This window comes from Prunus dulcis, chromosome 2, assembly GCF_902201215.1.
Source record: "Prunus dulcis chromosome 2, ALMONDv2, whole genome shotgun sequence".
Lineage (NCBI taxonomy): Eukaryota > Viridiplantae > Streptophyta > Magnoliopsida > Rosales > Rosaceae > Prunus > Prunus dulcis.
Window position 1 is genome coordinate 6,494,905 of NC_047651.1, and position 20,080 is coordinate 6,514,984.

Here is a 20,080-nt window from a genome sequence, read left to right on the forward strand (position 1 = left end):
CATCTTTAGTACCAGAGGAGGCCAAAGTGGTCATCTTTTTCAGCTTCATCAATACCATGTTCATCTAGAAGCACAGCAGCTTTGGTGTCTTCTTTCCATGGCGACTCCTTCTTGATGGACGCAGTACTTGTAGTAGTAGTAGTACTTGTCGTCGTCGTTGCCATAGACCGGCTTCTGACGCTGGTCATGCTCCTCAACCTTCCCTTGCCCAAGTGATGCTCGCAAAAAGAGTAGCCAACAAGAGTTTGCTGGCAACACCTCCATCCTCTTCCATTAACTCGACTGCATGATGCTCGCAAAGAGAGTAGCCAACAAGAGTTTGCTGGCAACACCTCCATCCTCTTCCATTAACTCGACTGCATGATGGAGCGGATGGACATCTTGGCAATCTCCAAAACGGCAGCGTCTCGAACATGCTGTTCAGCTAATGACTTTGTGCTCGGCCACCATGACCCCATCGTTGATTGCGGCCTTGGCTTTGAGTCTGAGCAACCCAAATCCGCTCTGGAACGAAAAATCGGGTTTTTGGGAAGAGGAAGTTGGGTTTCCAGTCGGGTATGGGTCTTCTGGTGAAGATGGCTGTGTTTTTCTTTGTGTTTGTTTGACTGGGTTTCATCAGAGAATTCAGCTGGTATTGTTAAAGCGAATTCGTGCTGATAACGTGTTATAAAACTGGAGAGAAATTGATGAGAGAAAAGAGATGGAGGAAACAGAGGAAAAACCTCTGTAATCGATTCATCATTTCCGTCTGTCTTTCTAACATTTAATAGGAAAAACTTTCTTCCAACATGTGGGCCCCCTTCCAACATGTGGGCTCCACACTTGATTATTTACAACACTTTTTTTGTTTTTTGTTTTTTGTTTTTTGTTTTTTTGGTAATAGTCAATAAATTGCTTTAGGCAGGAGTCAGGGTATGTGTAAATATCGAGAGCAATGTTTAAAATATCGATTGTTTCAGAAATATCGGCGGTTTAAAAATATCAGAACTTCAGGAAATTATTGATATTGAAAAAAATTAAATAAAAACTACGAAAATTGTATGAAAAACTTGAAAAAATTTCTTAAAACTTTGGAGGATGTTTATTTATTATCTAGTACTTTGTCACCCAAAAAATAATAAAAATAATAATAATAACGAAATGCATTGCATGATGGATTTACTTTATTTAAATTGATTAAATATCGACCTGACAAAGACTGCGAGTATAGAAAATATAGTAATTAATGAAAGAATATTAAATACACCATAATCATTTATTTATAATGATTTACAACAATATTGTACACTTTATACATTGCATGGTAAGATATATGAATGACTTAGTACCACATAGAGTTCCTATAGGCCTCGTTAGGTACACCTCCATGCCTAGATTGGATTAGATTAAAATTAGGCCCATGTTTGGTTCACCTGATTCTAGTTCTAAGCAGGGATTACTAATGCGGGTCCCACTGAAAAAGCTTCCTTAGAAGGTGTTAGTTAATCCTGTACAACAGGAGGGGACTTAACAATCTCGTGTGTTTTCAGGAAAAAAAAATTAAAAAATTCCATTGCATTCTGTGCTCATGCTCAGCCACTCAATTCAAGTCCATGTAATCACCATCATCCCCATTCCGATTCAACACACTGGCTTCACCATTAACATCATCATCATCAGTCACTTATTGAGATCAAAATTGAGGATGCTCCTCCTCCTGCTCCCCATGTCCATCAAATCAACTGAGTTCTTGATCAACAACGACTTCATAACACACTGTAGTGTCGTCAAGCTTGGATCCAATCGCCGAGTAAATCCCATGGATCTCAGTCAGTGTGAAGGCTAGTGCTATGAGGATGCTCCTCCTCCTGCTCCCCATGTCCATCAAATCAACTGAGTTCTTGATCAACAACGACTTCATAACACAATGTAGTGTCGTCAAGCTTGGATCCAATCGCCGAGTAAATCCCATGGATCTCAGTCAGTGTGAAGGCTAGTGCTGGTGCCTGAGAGAGAGAGAGAGAGAGAGAGAGAGAGAGAGAGAGAAAGAGATGAAGATGAGAGAATGGTGTTGATGGTTTTTGGGGAACTCCGACAAGTAAGCTAGGAACATCGTTCATATCTTTAGACATACTCTGTAGAGTTGTAGCGCATGGTATGCCAAAAGTAGCATATGCTTAGAGCTTTTGGGCGAGTGATCTACTCCCAGAGTGGTTGTTGCACTCGTTATCGTTAATTTTGCAGAGTACCTAAAGTGTTTGAGGGTACTTTATGCATGTGAGATGATGGACGTGGTGTGTTCTACAAATTGAGCTTGTTATCTTGCATGTAGTATCTCACGGCTTTCTGCTGGACCTTCCTAGTTTTAGACTTGTCCTTTGGCATATTTCTATTTTCCAAGTAGTCGACGATGGGGTCTTGCCAACTAGGGTCCTCATCAATCTGCATTGAGTCTACTTGTTTTATTTCTTCGATGCTTGGCCAGTCAAGGTGCTCGACTGAGATGAACCATCTAAACTAGGTGTCCAGCGCTGATCCTAAGCTTGCTAATGCATATGCATGAGTATTCTCTGCCCGAGGAATTTGAAAGTTGGGAATTCCTTCCAAAGCACTTGGACTTTGTCGAGGTATTGGATCATTCTCGGGTGTTTTGCCATGTACTCGCATGAAGCTTGATTTGTGATCAACTAAGAGTCTGAGTAGATGGCCAGTTTTCCAGTGTGATGGCCTCGTATTCTACTTCATTGTTAGAAGCTGGAACGCCCATTATGATGGCTTGTTCCAATAAAGTTCCATCTGGGTGACATGTCTGTTCCAGCTCCCTCATATTTGATGCTCTGTGTTTGGGTTGGTCTGGATCAGCAGAGGAGGTGTCATCTGCTCTAGAACTTTCCTTATTTTTTACGACAAGCTTCTCTCCTTCGGATATTGGAGTAAACTCTACAACAAAATCTGCTAAAGCCTGGCCTTTTATAGCAGTCTTTGGCAGATAGAGGAAGACGTACTAACTAAGTTCGATGGCCTAAGAAGCGTCGAGGCTGTGAAGAATCGATCTTAAAGGAAATTCTATCATGGTGATTATTCGGTGAGCTTGGTAGTATAGTCTTAACTTTCTCGCGTAAACTACAAGGGAAAAAATTAGCCTCTCTATTTTTGAATAGCAAGTCACGACATCTATGAGGGCTTTTGACATGTAGAATACAGGATGTTGTGCCTTTAGCTTTTCTCATATAATAGCTGAGTTGACTGCTGAGTTAGACACCACCAGGTAGATGAACAAATATTCGCCTGGGACGGGCTTTGAGAGTAGGGGATGTGAAGTGAGCTAGGTCTTCAAGTTTTGAAAAGTTCACATTCTTGTCCTACTTGTCTCTTTATCATTTCTTCAACGTTTTGAAGAATGGTATGCACTTGTCGGTAGATCTCAAGATGAATTTGTTTCAATGATGGCAACTCGCTCGAGAGCGAAGTTGCGTCTCTTCTGTGTCACTGGCTTATTGGCTGGATTAACATATAGTCGGTGACTGATGATTCGCGTGTCAATTCCATACATGTCAGATAGTGACCATGCGAACACGTCTTTGTTGTTCTTGAGGAATGTAGCGAATTCCACCTTCTCTTTTGGGCTTAGGCGCCAGCCGGTCCGCACTTTTCTTTCTGACTTGACAGGGTCAAAGGGCACAAGTTCAAAGTCCTTTTCGGCCTTCCTTCCTTATTCAGGAGAGACCTTCGGACGAATTCCCTCGATTTGGTCCAGACTCTTTGATTGCTATTGGGGTAGCTATCCCCTTTCCTTTCTAGTCTGGTCGATTGTTAGGAATGAGATCTGCTTCTAGAGGAAGATGGTCAGCTCCATCTTCTCTTCTAGGCTTAAGTGTGAGCTGATTCGCTTTTTTCTCTCTAGCTTGTCAAGATCAAGAAGTACCAGTTCAACATTCTCTTCACACTTCTAACCTTCTTTAGGAGAGGCCTTCGGGCGGATTCTCATGTCTTGGTCTTAACTCTTTTATCGTTATTGGGGAGTGGATGTTTATTTTTCCTACTGGTCGGCCAGACGTAAGGGAATGAAGTCCACCTTCTCCTCTACCTGTTTTTTTCCCCTCTGGTGTGTTTCAACTTATGGGAATGAACTGGACCCGCTTGCTCTTCTTCAGCCCTTGGGCTAAGCATCTTCTCACCATTGCCTGATCAATGTTGATCCACCTAACACCGCCACTTGGATGAGAATCCTTCCTCACTCGTCGTACCAACAGGAACACGTTTTGGGTGAGAGTAGTTTGGGGAAAAAGGGAAAGGTTTTGAGTGGGTTAGGTATTAGTATACCATTACGAGATATGGATTTCACCTTGATTTTGACTTAGCTACATTTATATCGATTTCGAATGCATATTTTTAGCATTGTTTTCTAAATGGTGGGGTTAGTATATTGTTTTTAACTATGTGAAAACTTTGTTTTTATTCACTCACAATTTTCTGTTTACGCCTCCCAGTCAGTAGTTTGAGCTGAGTCAAGTGGCTGAGCAGAGACCCGAATTCCCAGCCCTGAATTTCTGTAGGACTGTTTTTATTTCCGTTGAACTTCGTTTCGTTTGTAAATTGGATTCCTTTAGAATTGCTCTATTATCGCCCATGTTAGGGTTGAATGTAACATCAGAGGTCTATTATATAAATTACATGTTTTTATATTGTGCTTGCTGTTGTTTGGATTATTTTAATGTGTTTGATAGGTTAAATTTTTTTGAAAAAGTCCATTTTTCAGAGGAGACTTTGCCGAAATTCCGGCAGAAAGTCTTGACCCTCTTTCCCTTGATTTGGAAAAGAGGTTATTGTTAGTAAGTGGGCCCGACATCTGGTGGATATCGGAAATATCACAGGATACGTCACGGATTCCAAGGAATTCAGGGCCGGTCCTGTCATAATATCTCTCAATTTTGGCCTAAATAATCCCCCAAATAAATGGTGCCGATTATTGACCTAGGAGATATTCCTCTTATCTATGTGGTGCCTTGTGATTAGAAGCCTGAATATTTGCTCCCACACCTAAGTCAGTAAAATGGTCTTAATGAGATGTAGATTTAATTGAAAGGATTGAGCTTTCCTCTATGTGAGAGGAGGAGGTGTAGCGTTGGGAAGGGGGGTGACGACGCGGAGTCATGAGAGAGTTTTGCTAGGGTTTCAAAATTACCTCATGTTTGGTGAGATGCCATTTTTATATAGAGTCTCCATCTTTGGTAGGGTTTTTGGAGAATAATTCACATCAATAATTCCCTATTGATGGGAATTATTCTTTTCCTTAAATGAGATGACAAGATAATATCAAGGAGATTTGGTGAAAATCAAATTCTTAATTTAGGGAGATATATTCCAATCTTAAATCACGAAAATTTGTTAATTAAATAGGATGTAATTAGCACAATTATTTGACCTAAAGAATGTTCCTTTTTTCACGTGTCACCTTCTGATTGGTTGCCAAAATTCATGTTCCCACAATTCGTGTGATCCTTACTATTCAAAAAAAGAATGACGTGAGTCGTGATACACTAACATGATGACACGTTAATTTATTATTATTTTTAAATAAAAGTTTCTTTTCAAAATTTTGTTTAACTCAAGCTTGGATTTTAAGTCATGCACTCTAATAGGCCTATATTTTTAAGCATCATTTACTTATTTATATGTTGATTAAATTGGTTGTGTTTAATTGATTTTGTGAGATTTGTGAAGGAATTGTGGAAATTGGTTGTTTTAATTGGTTTTTGTCCTTTATCATCTTACCACCCACCCACCTATCCATCATCGGATCAAATCATACAACCCATCTTCTCAGGTGCACCCAACACTTATTAGTATATAAAACCCCTCAAATTATAGGGTCATTTTCAAGTTTATACACATTTGTAAAACCTTTACAACTCCATACTCAAACCCTATTAATAAAGGCTCCAATTATATAGATCAACACATTTATAAAATACTTAAAACTTCAATTTCAATAAGCCAAATAGCATATTAAAATGTGTATAATAATCTACCTACAAGATAGAGTTAATTACACTAACACCCAATAAGGTTTGTAGTGTTTTACAAAATCCCCTCAGGTTTTGGACACTAACAACTCTTGAGGATTCAAGTTATTTTCACAAATCCCTTTCTTTAATTTTGGGTCAAAAAAATTGATGGTTTCATTAAAAAAGGTATCTTCAAATGACAAAGTTAACTTCAACGATTAGATCGTAGAGGTGTATGTGCAATTTAATCTCTGAGATAAACATTGTCATTTGGAGAAATATTTTGAACACATCAACAATTTTTAGGTGAAAAATTAATAAAAGATGTTTTTTGAAAATAATTTGAAAAATTTTTAGAATGTCCAGAAATTTTGTGAAAACACCAAAAAGGTCTTAGTACAAGATATTACTATTGCACAATCTGACCAAGTCAAAATAATGGTTTTCTTTAAGGTATGCATCTGAATTCAAGTCTCTACGATAGCCATGTGTGAGTTCCCCACCTCCTCCTAATTTTGACAAAAAATAATAATAACAATAATGGAACTTTGGCAAAATAAAATAAAATAATGGTTTTCGACCCAAAGAGAAAACAGGAAAAGAACAGAACAGAAGGGAAGCTAGAAATTGCAGGGACATTTTGGTAACCCAATCCAACCCAAGCTTCTCAAGAACTCGATACAATCAAGAGTCATGACCGTTCTCAGATCTTGAATACATCTTTTTGTATTTCACTATCCAATGACCACGGAAAGTTCCTCTAATCTTCTCTCTTCTTCTTCTTCAACCTCTGGATGGAAGTACGATGTCTTCCTCAGTTGCAGACGCAATGACAGCTGCAGAAAATTTAAAGACCATCTGTATGCTGCTTTGAATCAGAGGGGAATATTCACAATTGGAGATGACGATGAATTGGAAAGGGGGAGGGAAGAAGCCATCTTGAAAGCAGTTGAAGAATCAAGATATGTAATTCTTGTTCTTTCACAAAATTACGCCAGTTCAACATGGTGCTTGGATGCGCTTGCAAAGGCTGTTGAATGCACAAAATCGATGGGGCAGACAATACTCCCAATCTTCTATGACGTGGAACCATCTGAGGTACTAAGACAAAAGGGGAGCTTTGCGGAAGCCTTCTCGGAGCATGAACAAGTCTTCAAGGACAATATGGGGAAGGTGTACAGGTGGAGAGCGGCACTTAATACAGTAGGTAATCTCAACGGATGGAATTTGCAAGACGGGTAAAGCTACTATTCTTCTTCTAGCATTCAAGTCCATATACTTTGTTTTATTTTCTCACTCTGCCAAAGAAAATAAATTTATTTTCTTCCTTCCTCGTCTGCGACTAGACAAGAACAATGCTTACTATGATACCAGTTGATGCAGCACAAGTACCTGATAAATGGATTAGACAAGCATCAAAATTTAAGGACCACAAATCTGAAATTCTCTAGGTTGAGAAAAGTCCCAAATTTTGATTAATAGTATGAAAGATGGCCCAAATAACTCTTGAAAGATGATGAAAAAATAGAAGCTTGCTTGCTTCAAGTGTGCCTTAAAGTTGCATATTGCCCTATTTTTGCTTTAATGTTTTCTTGAAGTTCCAGGTTGATCTTTTTCTTCTTTTGTTTTCCTAATGTTTGCATTGGTGCGAAATGCTTCTTTTCTCTACTTCTATATACATTCTTAACCAATGTCTTTTTAAGTTTCTTGTTCTCAAGTTGATCCATAAATTTATTCGTTAATCGTTCTATATGACTGCATCCCCATACCGTTTCAAAGAATGTCAATGCCAGCATAAGATAAGTATGTCATGATTCATTTTACCTTCAGGGTACTTATTCATGATCTCTTTCTGACATTCTGAGATAAGTACATGTTAGAAATGTTGTTGTCTTTTTGGTCTAGAAATGTTGAAGGCACCTCACCAAAAATGGCGTATTGGTTTAGATGGTGATATGCCAGCTTATTAATCATTTATTTGTTTATTTACAGATACGAATCCAGAGTTATTCAAACTATTGTCGAATGGATTTTCAATGAACTAAATGAATCGATCTCAAGTGTATCCAAGGATTTAGTTGGGGTAGATTCTCGCGTGAAAGGGTTTCTCTCATTCTTGGACTTAGAGACACGGCCGGATGATGCTCAGATAATAGGGATTTCAGGGATTAAGGGTATAGGTAAAACAACTATTGCACGAGTTGTTTTTGACAGCATCCGTGCTAGGTTTGAAGCTTGCAGCTTTCTTGCCGATATTAGAGAGGTAACTTTCAAACAAGGTCCAACTCATTTACAAAAGCAACTTCTTTCAGACTTGCTGAAAAGAAATGTAAATATATGGAATGTTGAAATGGGAATAAATGTACTAAGGGAGAGACTACACACTAAAATGGTTCTGATCGTTCTTGATGACGTGGATCAGTTAGAACAATTGGCAGCATTGTGTGATCGTAGTTGTTTTGGTTTAGGTAGTAGGATCATCATAACATCAAGAGATGAACGTCTGCTGAGCACATTTGGAGTGGATAAAGTATACGAGGTTGAGCCGTTAACGGACGAGGAAGCTTTTAAGCTCTTCAGTTCGAAAGCCTTCAAGAAGGATGTGGTTGGAGAAGAGTTTCTTGAGCTATCAAAGAATGTTGTAGAATTTGCTAATGGTCTTCCATTAGCTCTTAAAGGTTTGGGTTCGTTCCTTTTTGGTCGAAGCATAAAAGAATGGTCAAGTGCGTTGGATAGACTGAAGGAAAATCCAGCAGAAAACTTATTGATGTACATGAAGTAAGTGTGGATATAAGAGAATTATTTGGGTGTCTTGCATAGTTTTCTAAGAAGAGGACAAAGATAGTGGATTACAAGAGCAAGTGGAGAAGAGTGTCAGTTGGAGCTTCACAACATTAGGACATTGTTGGAACACTTGTTCACAATTTGCTTTGAACTATGAATATTTGAGGTGTGTATTAAAAGAACAAAATGGCTTTTTTTTTCTATTTTGGGCATTTATGTAAGTGGATTTTTGACTGTGTTAAATTAGTAGCTATTTGTTTGTGATTGTGGAGTGGATGTTCATCCTTGCGAAGTAAAACTGGTGTCCATGAAAACAAAGTGACAACATTTCAAATTGGTCAATTGCATTGTCACATCATAAGATTTACCTACAATTGCGCATTCAGACCAATTTTCTGTATTGAATAATGGCCCGATGAGTCCAGTGTTTGACAAATGGTATTGGGCCTTTAATTTTACAACCCGTAGTAACTTGGACTGAATTGTATTTATGCAACTAATTTGGTCTTGATAACTCCAACCAAAATGTTAAATGGAACGTGAAAAACTCTATTATATGTCAAATTGCCACATCAAATTTAATATTTAGTATTTGACAGATTTAAATAATTTCTATTTGTTTCTTTATTTTTGAGAATTAGCGATTTCATTGATAGCAAAATAGGATTACAGACTGTCCTCCACCAAAGCATGATCATAGCAACAGGGGGTCCTGAAACCATGATGATGTTTCTGATAAGGAAATAGCCAAACAGGCTATGCAATGCGCTATCCGATTAGTTTCTCTAAAGACAAAATGAATAGAAATATCTTCTAACTGGGAAAGTAAAAGTCTGCAATCTGAAAACAAAAAACTCAAAAGGCAACCTCTCTTCATGCTCAGCTTGGTCAGTCCTTGTCACGTCTTGCGCATCTCCCAGACACTCGCCAATCGCTTTTTCTTTTGCTTGAAGGATATTTTCTGAATCACATCACATGGTTTCCATGCTTCAGTTTGTTCGTGTTCTCACTTTTGCAACTTAGTAAGGACTCCTCCCACTAATAACCCTAGTATGTTCTGTCGTATTGTAGATTCTAAACACGTGTCAAAAGAAACAAGAGCTCTGGGTACATCAGATGAAGTACCTTTCTCTCCCTCTCTTGCTAATGTTTAGATATTCGTATATGGTTCCCCTCTTTCTCTTGTCTACTTTTCGCCTTAAATGTTCTATTTATCTTTCTTACATCCTTCAGATTCTAAATAAAATAACCACGTTTATAAACAAGTAAAAAGTGAGACAACACTTCTTGATTTAAAGGTGTTCAACTGCTGCATTCACTTCAGAATCGTGGAGTTTTTGCCTTTGGACTGTCTTCTTAAACTATTGGGAAGGTAAAAATGTTGTATAAGATTTCAAGTGATCCAAAATTCAGATCAAGTGACCCAAAATTCAGATTAAGTGATCAGAAAGGTAGTTAAATACAAAAAATTATGTTGCAGGGATCCATAATTGGCCCATTTGAGCTTTGTTTCATGGGCAGAACTAGAAGCACCAAATTAAATACAGCAGGCCTCTGGACGCGTTTAAGGGGAATCTTATTCAAATTAACTAAACTCATTCTTGATTCTCCTATGAATAAATCATTAGTTCATAACTCAATATAAGCTTCATCAAATAAATACATACATAGGCTTCAGAAAGAGCCATACAATTAGCTCCCTGTTTCAGTACAAAGGGAATCTAGCACTAAGCAAGCTTTGACAGTTAAGCAACCAACAAGGGGTAGGGTGGGGCAAGTGGGCTGAATTTCAATAACTATTGGGCAAAGGAAAAATTGAAGGAACGGATAATTTGAGCACACGCATAAGCAAGATATAAATATGACATAGATATTGCAAAAGTAATTTTGGGTTGAATGCAGTTAATTATTTGTTACTTAAAATACCAATGAAAACAAAGAACAATGACAAACTTGTGCAGGGGATAAAAACATGCACCTCTCTATCTGTCTATTGTACATATGCGGGCGCATATACATACACATCTCAACAAACTTTTCTTCCCCTATTAACATGTCCCTCAAGATGGAAAGACCGATATACTTCCTCTTTTTTCTTTCCTTTTTTATAGGATATGATTGCAGCACTAAGGAATAGTTTTCACTATACAGGGCAAGGAGAGAGCAGACGAAATAACCAAAAATTATGAGAACCAGAGAAACCCATACTAGAAGCTGAAATACCCAATTAGGAAAACAAATATAAATCTGCTTTAGATTCATGTTTTCAGACTCAAAACTTTTTAATCATAACTGGATTCATCAAGAACACCCATTCCTAGTCCATAAACTCACCACTTCATGTATTTCTTGCTCAAACCATTTGGAAACAGCATTGGTACTGAAGCCCTCTATCACTTTCAAGCCGAGTTCATTTACTTTTTTCAGTGACATCTCCAAGTAGTTTCTAGCATGGTAACAAAGAAGAATCCAAGTCCACAGAAAACAAAACAAAGATAATGCAGGAACACACAAGTAGAGAAAGGCATGATTTTAGCATGGTTCTGTCTTCAACCCAACCTCAGCTGTTACGAGGTAGATAGATCATGGATACTTCTGAACATAGATTTTTTTCATTTATATTTCCTTTTATACAATGAGGAAACGAAGGAATCAAGATGGACCATGGATAGCTTAAAAACTGCAGGTCCATTTGTGTGTTCTTTAAAACCCCCCAAGAAATAATCTAATAGATAATCAAATCAGATGCCATAGGAAATATATATAAACATGTGGTAATCAACTATATTAAGACAAATAACTTTTAATGAAGCAATGTCAACATAGAGGTGTGCAATTTTTTTCCTCAACCTCATTTAGCAAAACTATGAACTTATAAACACAGCTAATATAAGTGTATATATATATATTTCACAACCACTAAATATCATGAATGATACACAGCCCCGTTGATTACTAACCTTCATAGCAAGCCAATCTTTGTCCAATCTCAGCTGAAATCGATACTTCGCCGGGCCTGCCGAAATTAATTAAACAAAACAGAAATCAAAAGAGGCAATCGAAATTCTGAAATTAAACCCCAACATTGTCCAATAATCTATAATAAGTCGTGTTAAACTAACGTTGTGCAATAATATACCTCCAACTGTAAAAGGAAACAAAATAGTCAATGATCTGATTATGATCTAATTAGGAGTAGTTGTAGGATCGAATTGTAATCAGCATAAATAGGTTCTGTTTACCAGAATAGCTTCTCTGTTTTCCTAGAATAGCTTTCTTTTACTTGTATAAAACACAAGCCTCTGTATACTGTTTCACTCACTCAATACAAACCCTATTCTTCATATATTTTCACACCAACAAAGTCCAAGATTCAGCTGCCAAGATAGATGACATGGTTCACAAGCTTTTTAGCAGCAGTAGCAAGGTCTTTGAGATCAAAGCTTATCAATTCACTCGCATCTCAATCAGCCATTCATTTTCAAGGAGCTCTGTTTTTCCATCCTTAATTGGTCTCATTTTGAGTTGCGAAAAAAAAAAAGGCAAGGTAATGCAAAAACAAAACAAAACAAAATATTATCCAAACTTAGTTAAAGAAACCATGAGCAAGAGTATGTAGATAGAAACTAATAGGACAATGAAAGATCCAAAACTAGTTAAAGAAACTGTAATTAAAAGATACAACCCAACTTCTTACAACGAAAGATAAGCACAGAACTGCAACATTAAAATAAAATTTGAGACTTCTCTTACATGCATATGTAGGATATATGTGTGTGTGTGTGTGTGTGGAGAAGATCGATGATTAGGACATTGGGTTTGAGATACAGCGAGAGGCAAGAGAGGTAACCAAAAGCATCCAATTAGAACATCACCAAGCACAACAGCATAAGAGCAACATAAGACATAACAAAACCAGTAATGCAGGAAATGCACAGCCATAACCGAAACCACTAATGAATGAGGAACGTGCATTTAAACTGCAAAATCAATTCTGTCGGTGTTAAGTACTGAAAAATGTTATTAAAGATATTCTAAGCATTGGAATTGTCATGCCTGTGATTAAGTCAGTAGAAGATGCACCATCATAGATTTTCTAAAGGAATTAGAAGGAAACAAATCCAAATGCTGGCAGGCAAGTCGGAGAAATCCAAATGGCTAATTAAGTTGGGTTCATAAACAAAGATCTCCTCTTTGGCCTCCCCTGCCCTTTATCTTGTATATGACCACCCTTTGTCCTCCTTCACTTTCATGTTCCTCCTTTTTGATCCTTCAGAAATACAACTTTGGCACTGGAAGCCATCATGTTTTTCTTTATCTTCCTTATAGCAGTAGACTGCTGAGGTGAATGAAAAACTGTCATTTGCTTAAAACATGGAGCATGCTCAAGGACATAATTTGCAAATTGAATTTCATTAGATCCATTTTACAGCTCTATGGTTACCTCAAGTTGATGAATAAATGAAATGTTTTAAAATCTCCAATATTCCATATTAAACCCAGAACACTGCAGAAAAAGGCAACAATCAACAAACAGATCAATTGAAATTTCAGCACAAAAAAGAAGATCAAAAATTAATAATTTTCTAAATATAGAGGAAGGAAAACTACATTTGATAACCATGAAATAGAGGAGGAGAGAAATACACACAACTTTTACTTACATCGTATAGAATATTTTGTAAGAAAGAAAAACAGGTGTGTTAGTTATATGCTATGTTGCACGGATACGGATACGAATACGGCGATACGATACGATACGTTGATATGGCAAATCTCCAAAAAATAAGATACGGGTACGGCACTGATACGACGATTAAAATAATATTTTTTATATAAAAAAAAATTGAAAATTGAAAATTCATCCATTTATCATTAGGCTGTACAGCTTCATTCAAAATTGATATTTCTTTTTCTGATTCTTTATATTTTTTTAGGCTGTACGGCTTTTTGTCACCCAAACATATCATTACCCAAAACCCATTAATACTATTTTAATGGATGGCAGAGCATTTCCTAATTCCTACCATCAGTCAACAGCCAAGATTGGACCTGTCCTCTTGTGTAGACGAGAAGCTCAAAGCCCAGCTCTCCTATCCGATAAAACCAAAGAGCCCCAAACGGTCTCACAGGTTCTCACAAAGTCTCTCTCTCTGAGCCATAGCCAGAACCACAGAGCAAAAACCATGACTTCGTCTACATTTGTGACTCTCTCATTCTCTTCCTTCTTCCTTCTTCCTTCTTCCTTCTTCGTCCTTCCTTCTTCTTCTTCTTCTGTTTGGTTAGCGTCTAAATGATACCCAAGGCCTATCCCTGAAACAAAGATTAAAAGGAAAGAAAGAGAGGCATGCATTTTTCTCAATACACCATACTACAGGATAAATTCATAGCTTGACCTAAACAGAAAATGAAAACCATTTCATTAAGGGATATCTGGCCTTACTTACAGAGAAGTTACATACTGGCCAAGAACTGCCTCTCAATGTGCTCAATTCCAACCACACAGTAATATTTGATATTGTACTGCAAAACCATACATTACTATATCATAATTTGGGTCAGCTAATTAGAAAAAACCATACAAATTCTATAACCTATGCAATTGAACAATAGTTTAATCATGATGGTTCACAAATGCTAGCTGATATTACTAGCTACATCTACACAACTACAGTCAACCGACTCTACACCAAGTTGGTAAACCATAATATGAACCAAACATATTATAAATTTAGGAACAGGAAAGAATATCACTCATCCATCTTGATATTGAAAATTCTTCTCTTGAGGGGCCATGGCAGCAAAGCATGTCATTCTTTCTCATTTCTACCTGCCAGAAAGGAGCGAGATGAATGTTTTCATACCCATTTTAATTATCTTCTACACAAGATAAAAGGAGAAAGAAGAAAACCAAATTAAATATAGCAGGCCTCTGGACACGTTTCAGGGGAATCTTATTCAAATTAACTAAGCTCATTCTTGATTCTCCTATGAATAAATCATTACTTCATCACTCAATATAAGCTTCGCCATATAAATACATACATAGGCTTCAGAAAGAACCATACATTTAGCTCCCTATTTCAGTACAAAGGGAATCTAGAACTAAGCAAAGCTTTGACAGTCAAGCAACCAACAAGGGGTAGGCTGGGGTGACAGGCTGAATTTGCAGAACCATTGGCAAAGCAAAAATTGAAGGAACAGATAATTTGAGCACACACATAAAGCAAGATATAAATATGACATAGAAATCGCAAAAGTAATTTTGGGTTGAATGCTGTTACTTATTTGTTACTTAAATAACCAATGAAAACAAAGAACAATGACAAACTCGTGCAGGGGATCAAAAACATGCACCTCTCTCTCTCTCTCTCTCTCTCTCTCTCTCTCTCTCTCTATATATATATATGTACATATGCGCAGGCACACACACACACACACACACATCTCAACAAACTTTTATTCCTCTCTTTTTTTCTTTCCCTTTTTATAGGATATGATTCCTCTTTGGAAAATCATGCAATTCATAGAAAATTGCAGCACTAAGGAATAATTTTTACTAGCATACAGGGCTAGGAGAGAGCAAACGAAATAACCAAAAATTATGAGAACCAGAGAAACCCATACTAGAAGCCGAAATACCCAATTAGGAAAACAAACCAAATGCAGAAAACAAATATAAATCTGTTTTAGATTCATGTTTTCAGACTCAAAACTTTTAACCATAACTGGATTCATCAGGAACACCCATTCCTAATCCATAAACTCGCCACTTCACGTATTTCTTGCTCAAACAATTTGGAAGCAGCATTGGTAATGAAGCCCTCTATCACTTTCAAGCTGAGTTCATTTACTTTTTTCAGTGACATCTCCAAGTAGTTTCTAGCATGGTAACAAAGAAGAATCAAAGTCCACAGAAAACAATCAAGCATGATAACAAAGATAATGCAGGAACACACAAGCAGAGAAAAGGCATGATTTTAGCATGGTTCTGTCTTCAACCCAAACTCAGCTGATATGAGGTAGATAGATCATGGATAATTTTGAACATAGATTTTTTTAATTCTATTTCCTTTTATACAATAAGGAAAAAAAGGAATCAAGATGGACCATGGATAGCTTAAAAACTGCAGGTCCTTTTGTGTGTTCTTTAAACCCCAACACCCCACCAAAAAAAAAAGAAAAAGAAATAATCTAATAGATAATCAAATCATATGAAAAATCAGATGCCATGGGAAATATATATAAACATATGGTAATCAACTATATTAAGACAAACAACTTTTAACGAAGCAATCTCAACATTGAGGTGTGCAATTTTTTTTCTCAACCACATTTAGCAAAACTATGAACTGAAAAATACAGCTATATATATATTTCACAACCACTAAACATCATTAATGATACACAGCCCCATTGATTACTAACCTTCATAGCAAGCCAATCTTTCTCCAATCTCAGCTGAAATCGGTACTTTGCAGGGCCTGCCGAAATTAATTAAACAAAACAAAAATCAAAAGAGGCAATCGAAATTCTGAAATTAAACCCCTAGTAAATGTATACCTTAACACAAAGACAACGACAGAGGGATCTGCCAAGTCTGGGCTTCCGTTTTTTGTGGTTATTGGAGGCTGAGGATGATGCACCATCATAGATTAATAATTTTCAGATCAACTGAAATTTCAGCACAAAAAAACAGATCAAAAATTAATAATTTTCCAAATATAAAAAAGGAAGGAAAACTACATTTGATGAACCATGAAACAGAGGAGGAGAGAAATACACACAACTTTTACTTACCTCATAAAGAATATTTTGGGCAAAAGATGAAAAACATAACACAGGATAAGAAGCTCATAGCCTAGAAGGACCTAAACAGAAAATGAAAACCAATTCTAGGGCAAAAGATAGATAATAAGTAATTACAAGACATAGAACAAACAACCCACCCATAATTTGTAATAATAATAAACAGAAATATGGGGCATAGAGACTATTATTATACATAATACAGCAAGAAATGCTCACCTTTGATTCATGGATCAAAGCTCCTTTTCCATTTTAAAGGGCAAATAAGGATGCCCAGTAAGTATAACAAAATAAAAAATATATATTTAAATAGATATTCCAATATTTCTCTTCTATGACATATATAATATATGAAAAATAAATAAAAACAAAATCTTGAAAAGCAATGAATAAACAAAACACTAAAATAATTAATAAAAAATTAAAAAGCAAAATCTTATTAAAACATGAAGAAGAAGAAAAAATAAGGTAAAAACAAACCTTTTCCCCCTCTGGCTTCTGGTCCAGAACAAAGTCCAGCAAAAGTCTAATTTTCATCAATAATAAACTCCCAAGCTGTTTGCATAGACTTTCAGAAGTTCTTTGACCGCTGCCTTTGTCTGATCTTCGGAAATGCTGAAAGGCTTCATTGCCCTATCAGGCATCAGCCATTCAAGAATTTTTTGGCGGCATCACTAAACCAGTCACAGTGAAAACGGCATTACTAAAAAAAGAACAAGGCAAATGCCAACAAATGAAGATGAAGCAGCTCTGGCCTTTGGTTATGTCACCAAAACAGAAAAATAAGAGAAAAGCTAGAAGAAGAAGAAAGCTTTTACAAAGTAATATCCAGATTAATGGTTTTTACCTATCTCTTTTTTCTGGGTATTTAATTTTCAACCGACTCAGAGCACTGAGCACCTCTTTTAATTTCTCAGACTCTCTGTCTAACCTCTGGTTGCTTTGGGAAAATGGGAAAATGCTTAAGGAGAAGAATAAGAAGATGGAGAGCTCTTTCTGCAGATAGGGGAAAAAAAACAAAAAAACAAATCCCAGATAGGTAAATTGATAAACAGAGAGAGAGAGAGAGAGAGAGAGAGAGGTGGTTTATTGGATTTGGTGGGAGCACTTTCTATGCTCCACCACCGCCGCCAGTAATGTACAGTTAATCATTGCGGTTTTTTTTATTAAAAAATAAAATAAAATCTGTACAGTTGTGCATCTAGCGGGTAGATTAATCTGACGACTGGGAAACATTGCCCTAGGATTTCTTCCCTTTTTCAGATGAATGAGTGTCCTAGGATTTCAAGTAGGGCTGACAATGGGTCGTGCTGTGTTAAGATTATATACGTGTCATGAATGCTTGATTTAAATCCAACCCGTTTAATAAATGTGCATGCACGAGTTGACTCGTTAAGTTCTCGTGCGGGTTTCGGGTCGTGTCGGGTTGACCCGCTAAGTGGTATCAACTAAAAGACATTATAAAAAATTAGAAAGATGAAGAATAAACAAATAAACGGGTTAGTGGGTTGGCGGGTTACACGGGTATTTTAGCGGGTTGGCGGGTTACATGGGTATTTTAGTGGGTTGGCAGGTTACATATGTATTTTAGCGGTTGACTCGCCATGACCCATTTAGTTAAATGGGTTACATAGGTATTTTAGCAGGTTTGCAGGTTGACCCAAAACTCACCAGTTTATTAAACAGGTCATAGCAGGTTGACCTGAAAATGACCCAAATTTTAATCATGCGGGTTGAACCCGCTAAATTCTCTTGCGGGTTTCGAATCGTATAACGAGTCATGCCCGAAATTATCATCTCTAATTTCAAGAACAATCCGGATGTCCAGATTTTGGAGGGAGATTCGTGGAAGCATAAAGTTTCACAGAACAAATTGCTCACACTTTATGTGAGTGTCATGTCAGAAAGGGGATAGAAGTTACATGAAAAGTGGGGCAAGTTGGATAAAAATAAAACTGGAATTGAAAGAAATCCTAATAATGTTATTCATTTTGAAGTCAATTATTACAATTTGTATATTGTATAAAGAGCATGTAAGCAAATAAAATTTGTCAAAATGAAGTTTGTTGATCTAAGTGGCAATTTGAAAAGTCTTATTTGCTATTTGAATAATTTTTGCTCCGACAGACTCTTCAATTCAATTGATGTAATATCATGGAAAAGAATAAAAAATATGAAAACATGTGAAAAATGTCTATGTATTTATTATATGAAAAATAAAAAATGCATGTTTTTAACATTTTTAAGGTAGATTTTGTTTTTCCAAAGTAAAATTAAACGTTTGAAGAGCCAGAGTCAACTTACTAGTCTTGAAGAAAGAGAAAGTGGTTGCAGCTTTAATGACTGAGGTTGAAGAAGCTGTTGGAGATGCTCTAAGGTTTTGATTAAAAAATGGTAATATACATTGTTGGTTATTGTATTTTGCCTCGATTTTGTTTTTTATTACTGCATTTTATTTTTCTCTAGGCTAGACTGGCGATTTGTTCCTTGAACTTGTACCTAATTTTCAATTGACCCCTATCTTTTAAAAATAAAAATAAAAACTAAGGATATTAAATGTTCCCCTGTTGTCTAAAAAACAACATGTGTTTCTTTTCTTCTTCTTTTTCCCTTAACGCTTTTAACCAAACCTTTTGGCTGGTTTTAACTAAAGCCTCCCCAACCTAACACTACAAAGCCACTGCATGCGCAATCACCCATTGCCACCCCCTGTTCCAAATCCACCCTCATCACCAACCTCTCCACTGAGCTAGTTTCAGTATCATATTCAAACAATTCTTCATTTTCGAGTTGAGCTAGTTCGTCATCATTATCTTGCTCAAAATCAAAAGATTCTTCCATAGGTTCCTTAGGTTGTTCAATGCCAGTGCGAGGAGGAAGTGGAGCTGTGATCACCGAAAAAGCTTCACGTCGAGGGGGCCTATTGGTGGATTTGACCGCCGAAGCATAACAACTTCGGGAGCCAAGTTGGTCACCTCGCACAGTGCCCGTGCCCTGAAGAGTAGGGAATTTCAGCATCAGCATGTGTGTGGATATGAAGACCTTCATTTATGCCAAGGATGATGTTGTAGTCTGTGGGACAATCGATGATTAGGAAGTGAGTGGTAACCGTGACCCGTTGGGGTGCTGAACCAATTGAGGTAGGGAGGTGAATGCTTCCAATGAGTTGGACAACATCACCAGAAAAGCTTACAAAAGGCGTGATGCTTCGATCAAGCAGGTGGTTAGGGACCTAAAGTTAGTTGAAGGCTTTTGCAAACATGACACTGACTGAGCTACCGGTGTCGACCAAGATACGCCCAACATTGAAGTTGGAGATGTCTGCCTAAATGATCAGCAGGTCATCATGGGGAAAGATGACGCCACGCTCCTCTTCACTGAAAGTAATAGGGGCCCAGCCTGTTCTGGGCATGTTCGGCATGCGCCCATGCTCGGTGCTGAAGACTTGGTATGCATAGAAAGATTAGACATAATGCTTGATGGAGTTTGTTGGACGTTCC

General features: G+C 37.1%; 1 protein-coding gene and 1 long non-coding RNA gene across 6 annotated transcripts; one reads left to right on the forward strand and one right to left on the reverse strand.

The window, feature by feature from the left end:
- Positions 1–6,494: 6,494 nt before the first annotated feature.
- Positions 6,495–9,035, forward strand: LOC117617397 (disease resistance protein RUN1-like). 2 transcript variants are annotated; one of them, XM_034346751.1, is made up of 3 exons: positions 6,495–7,225; positions 7,980–8,250; positions 8,456–8,534. In XM_034346751.1, exons 1-3 carry the CDS (start codon positions 6,729–6,731, stop codon positions 8,471–8,473), a joined length of 786 nt encoding a protein of 261 aa, XP_034202642.1. In that variant the 5' UTR covers positions 6,495–6,728; the 3' UTR covers positions 8,474–8,534. The 2 variants fall into 2 exon arrangements, with proteins under 2 accessions (XP_034202642.1, XP_034202641.1); XM_034346750.1 differs by having other exon boundaries at positions 7,980–9,035.
- A 4,188-nt stretch (positions 9,036–13,223) lies between these two features.
- LOC117617400 lies at positions 13,224–17,389 on the reverse strand. 4 transcript variants are annotated; one of them, XR_004584337.1, is made up of 6 exons: positions 17,061–17,389; positions 16,335–16,445; positions 16,200–16,255; positions 14,219–14,601; positions 13,799–14,084; positions 13,224–13,278 (listed from the first exon to the last, which is right to left on the reverse strand). It is a non-coding gene; the product is annotated as an uncharacterized LOC117617400 (long non-coding RNA). The 4 variants fall into 4 exon arrangements; XR_004584335.1 differs by lacking the exon at positions 13,224–13,278 and having other exon boundaries at positions 13,689–14,084; XR_004584338.1 differs by lacking the exon at positions 13,224–13,278 and having other exon boundaries at positions 13,689–14,084; positions 14,215–14,601.
- Positions 17,390–20,080: the final 2,691 nt, after the last annotated feature.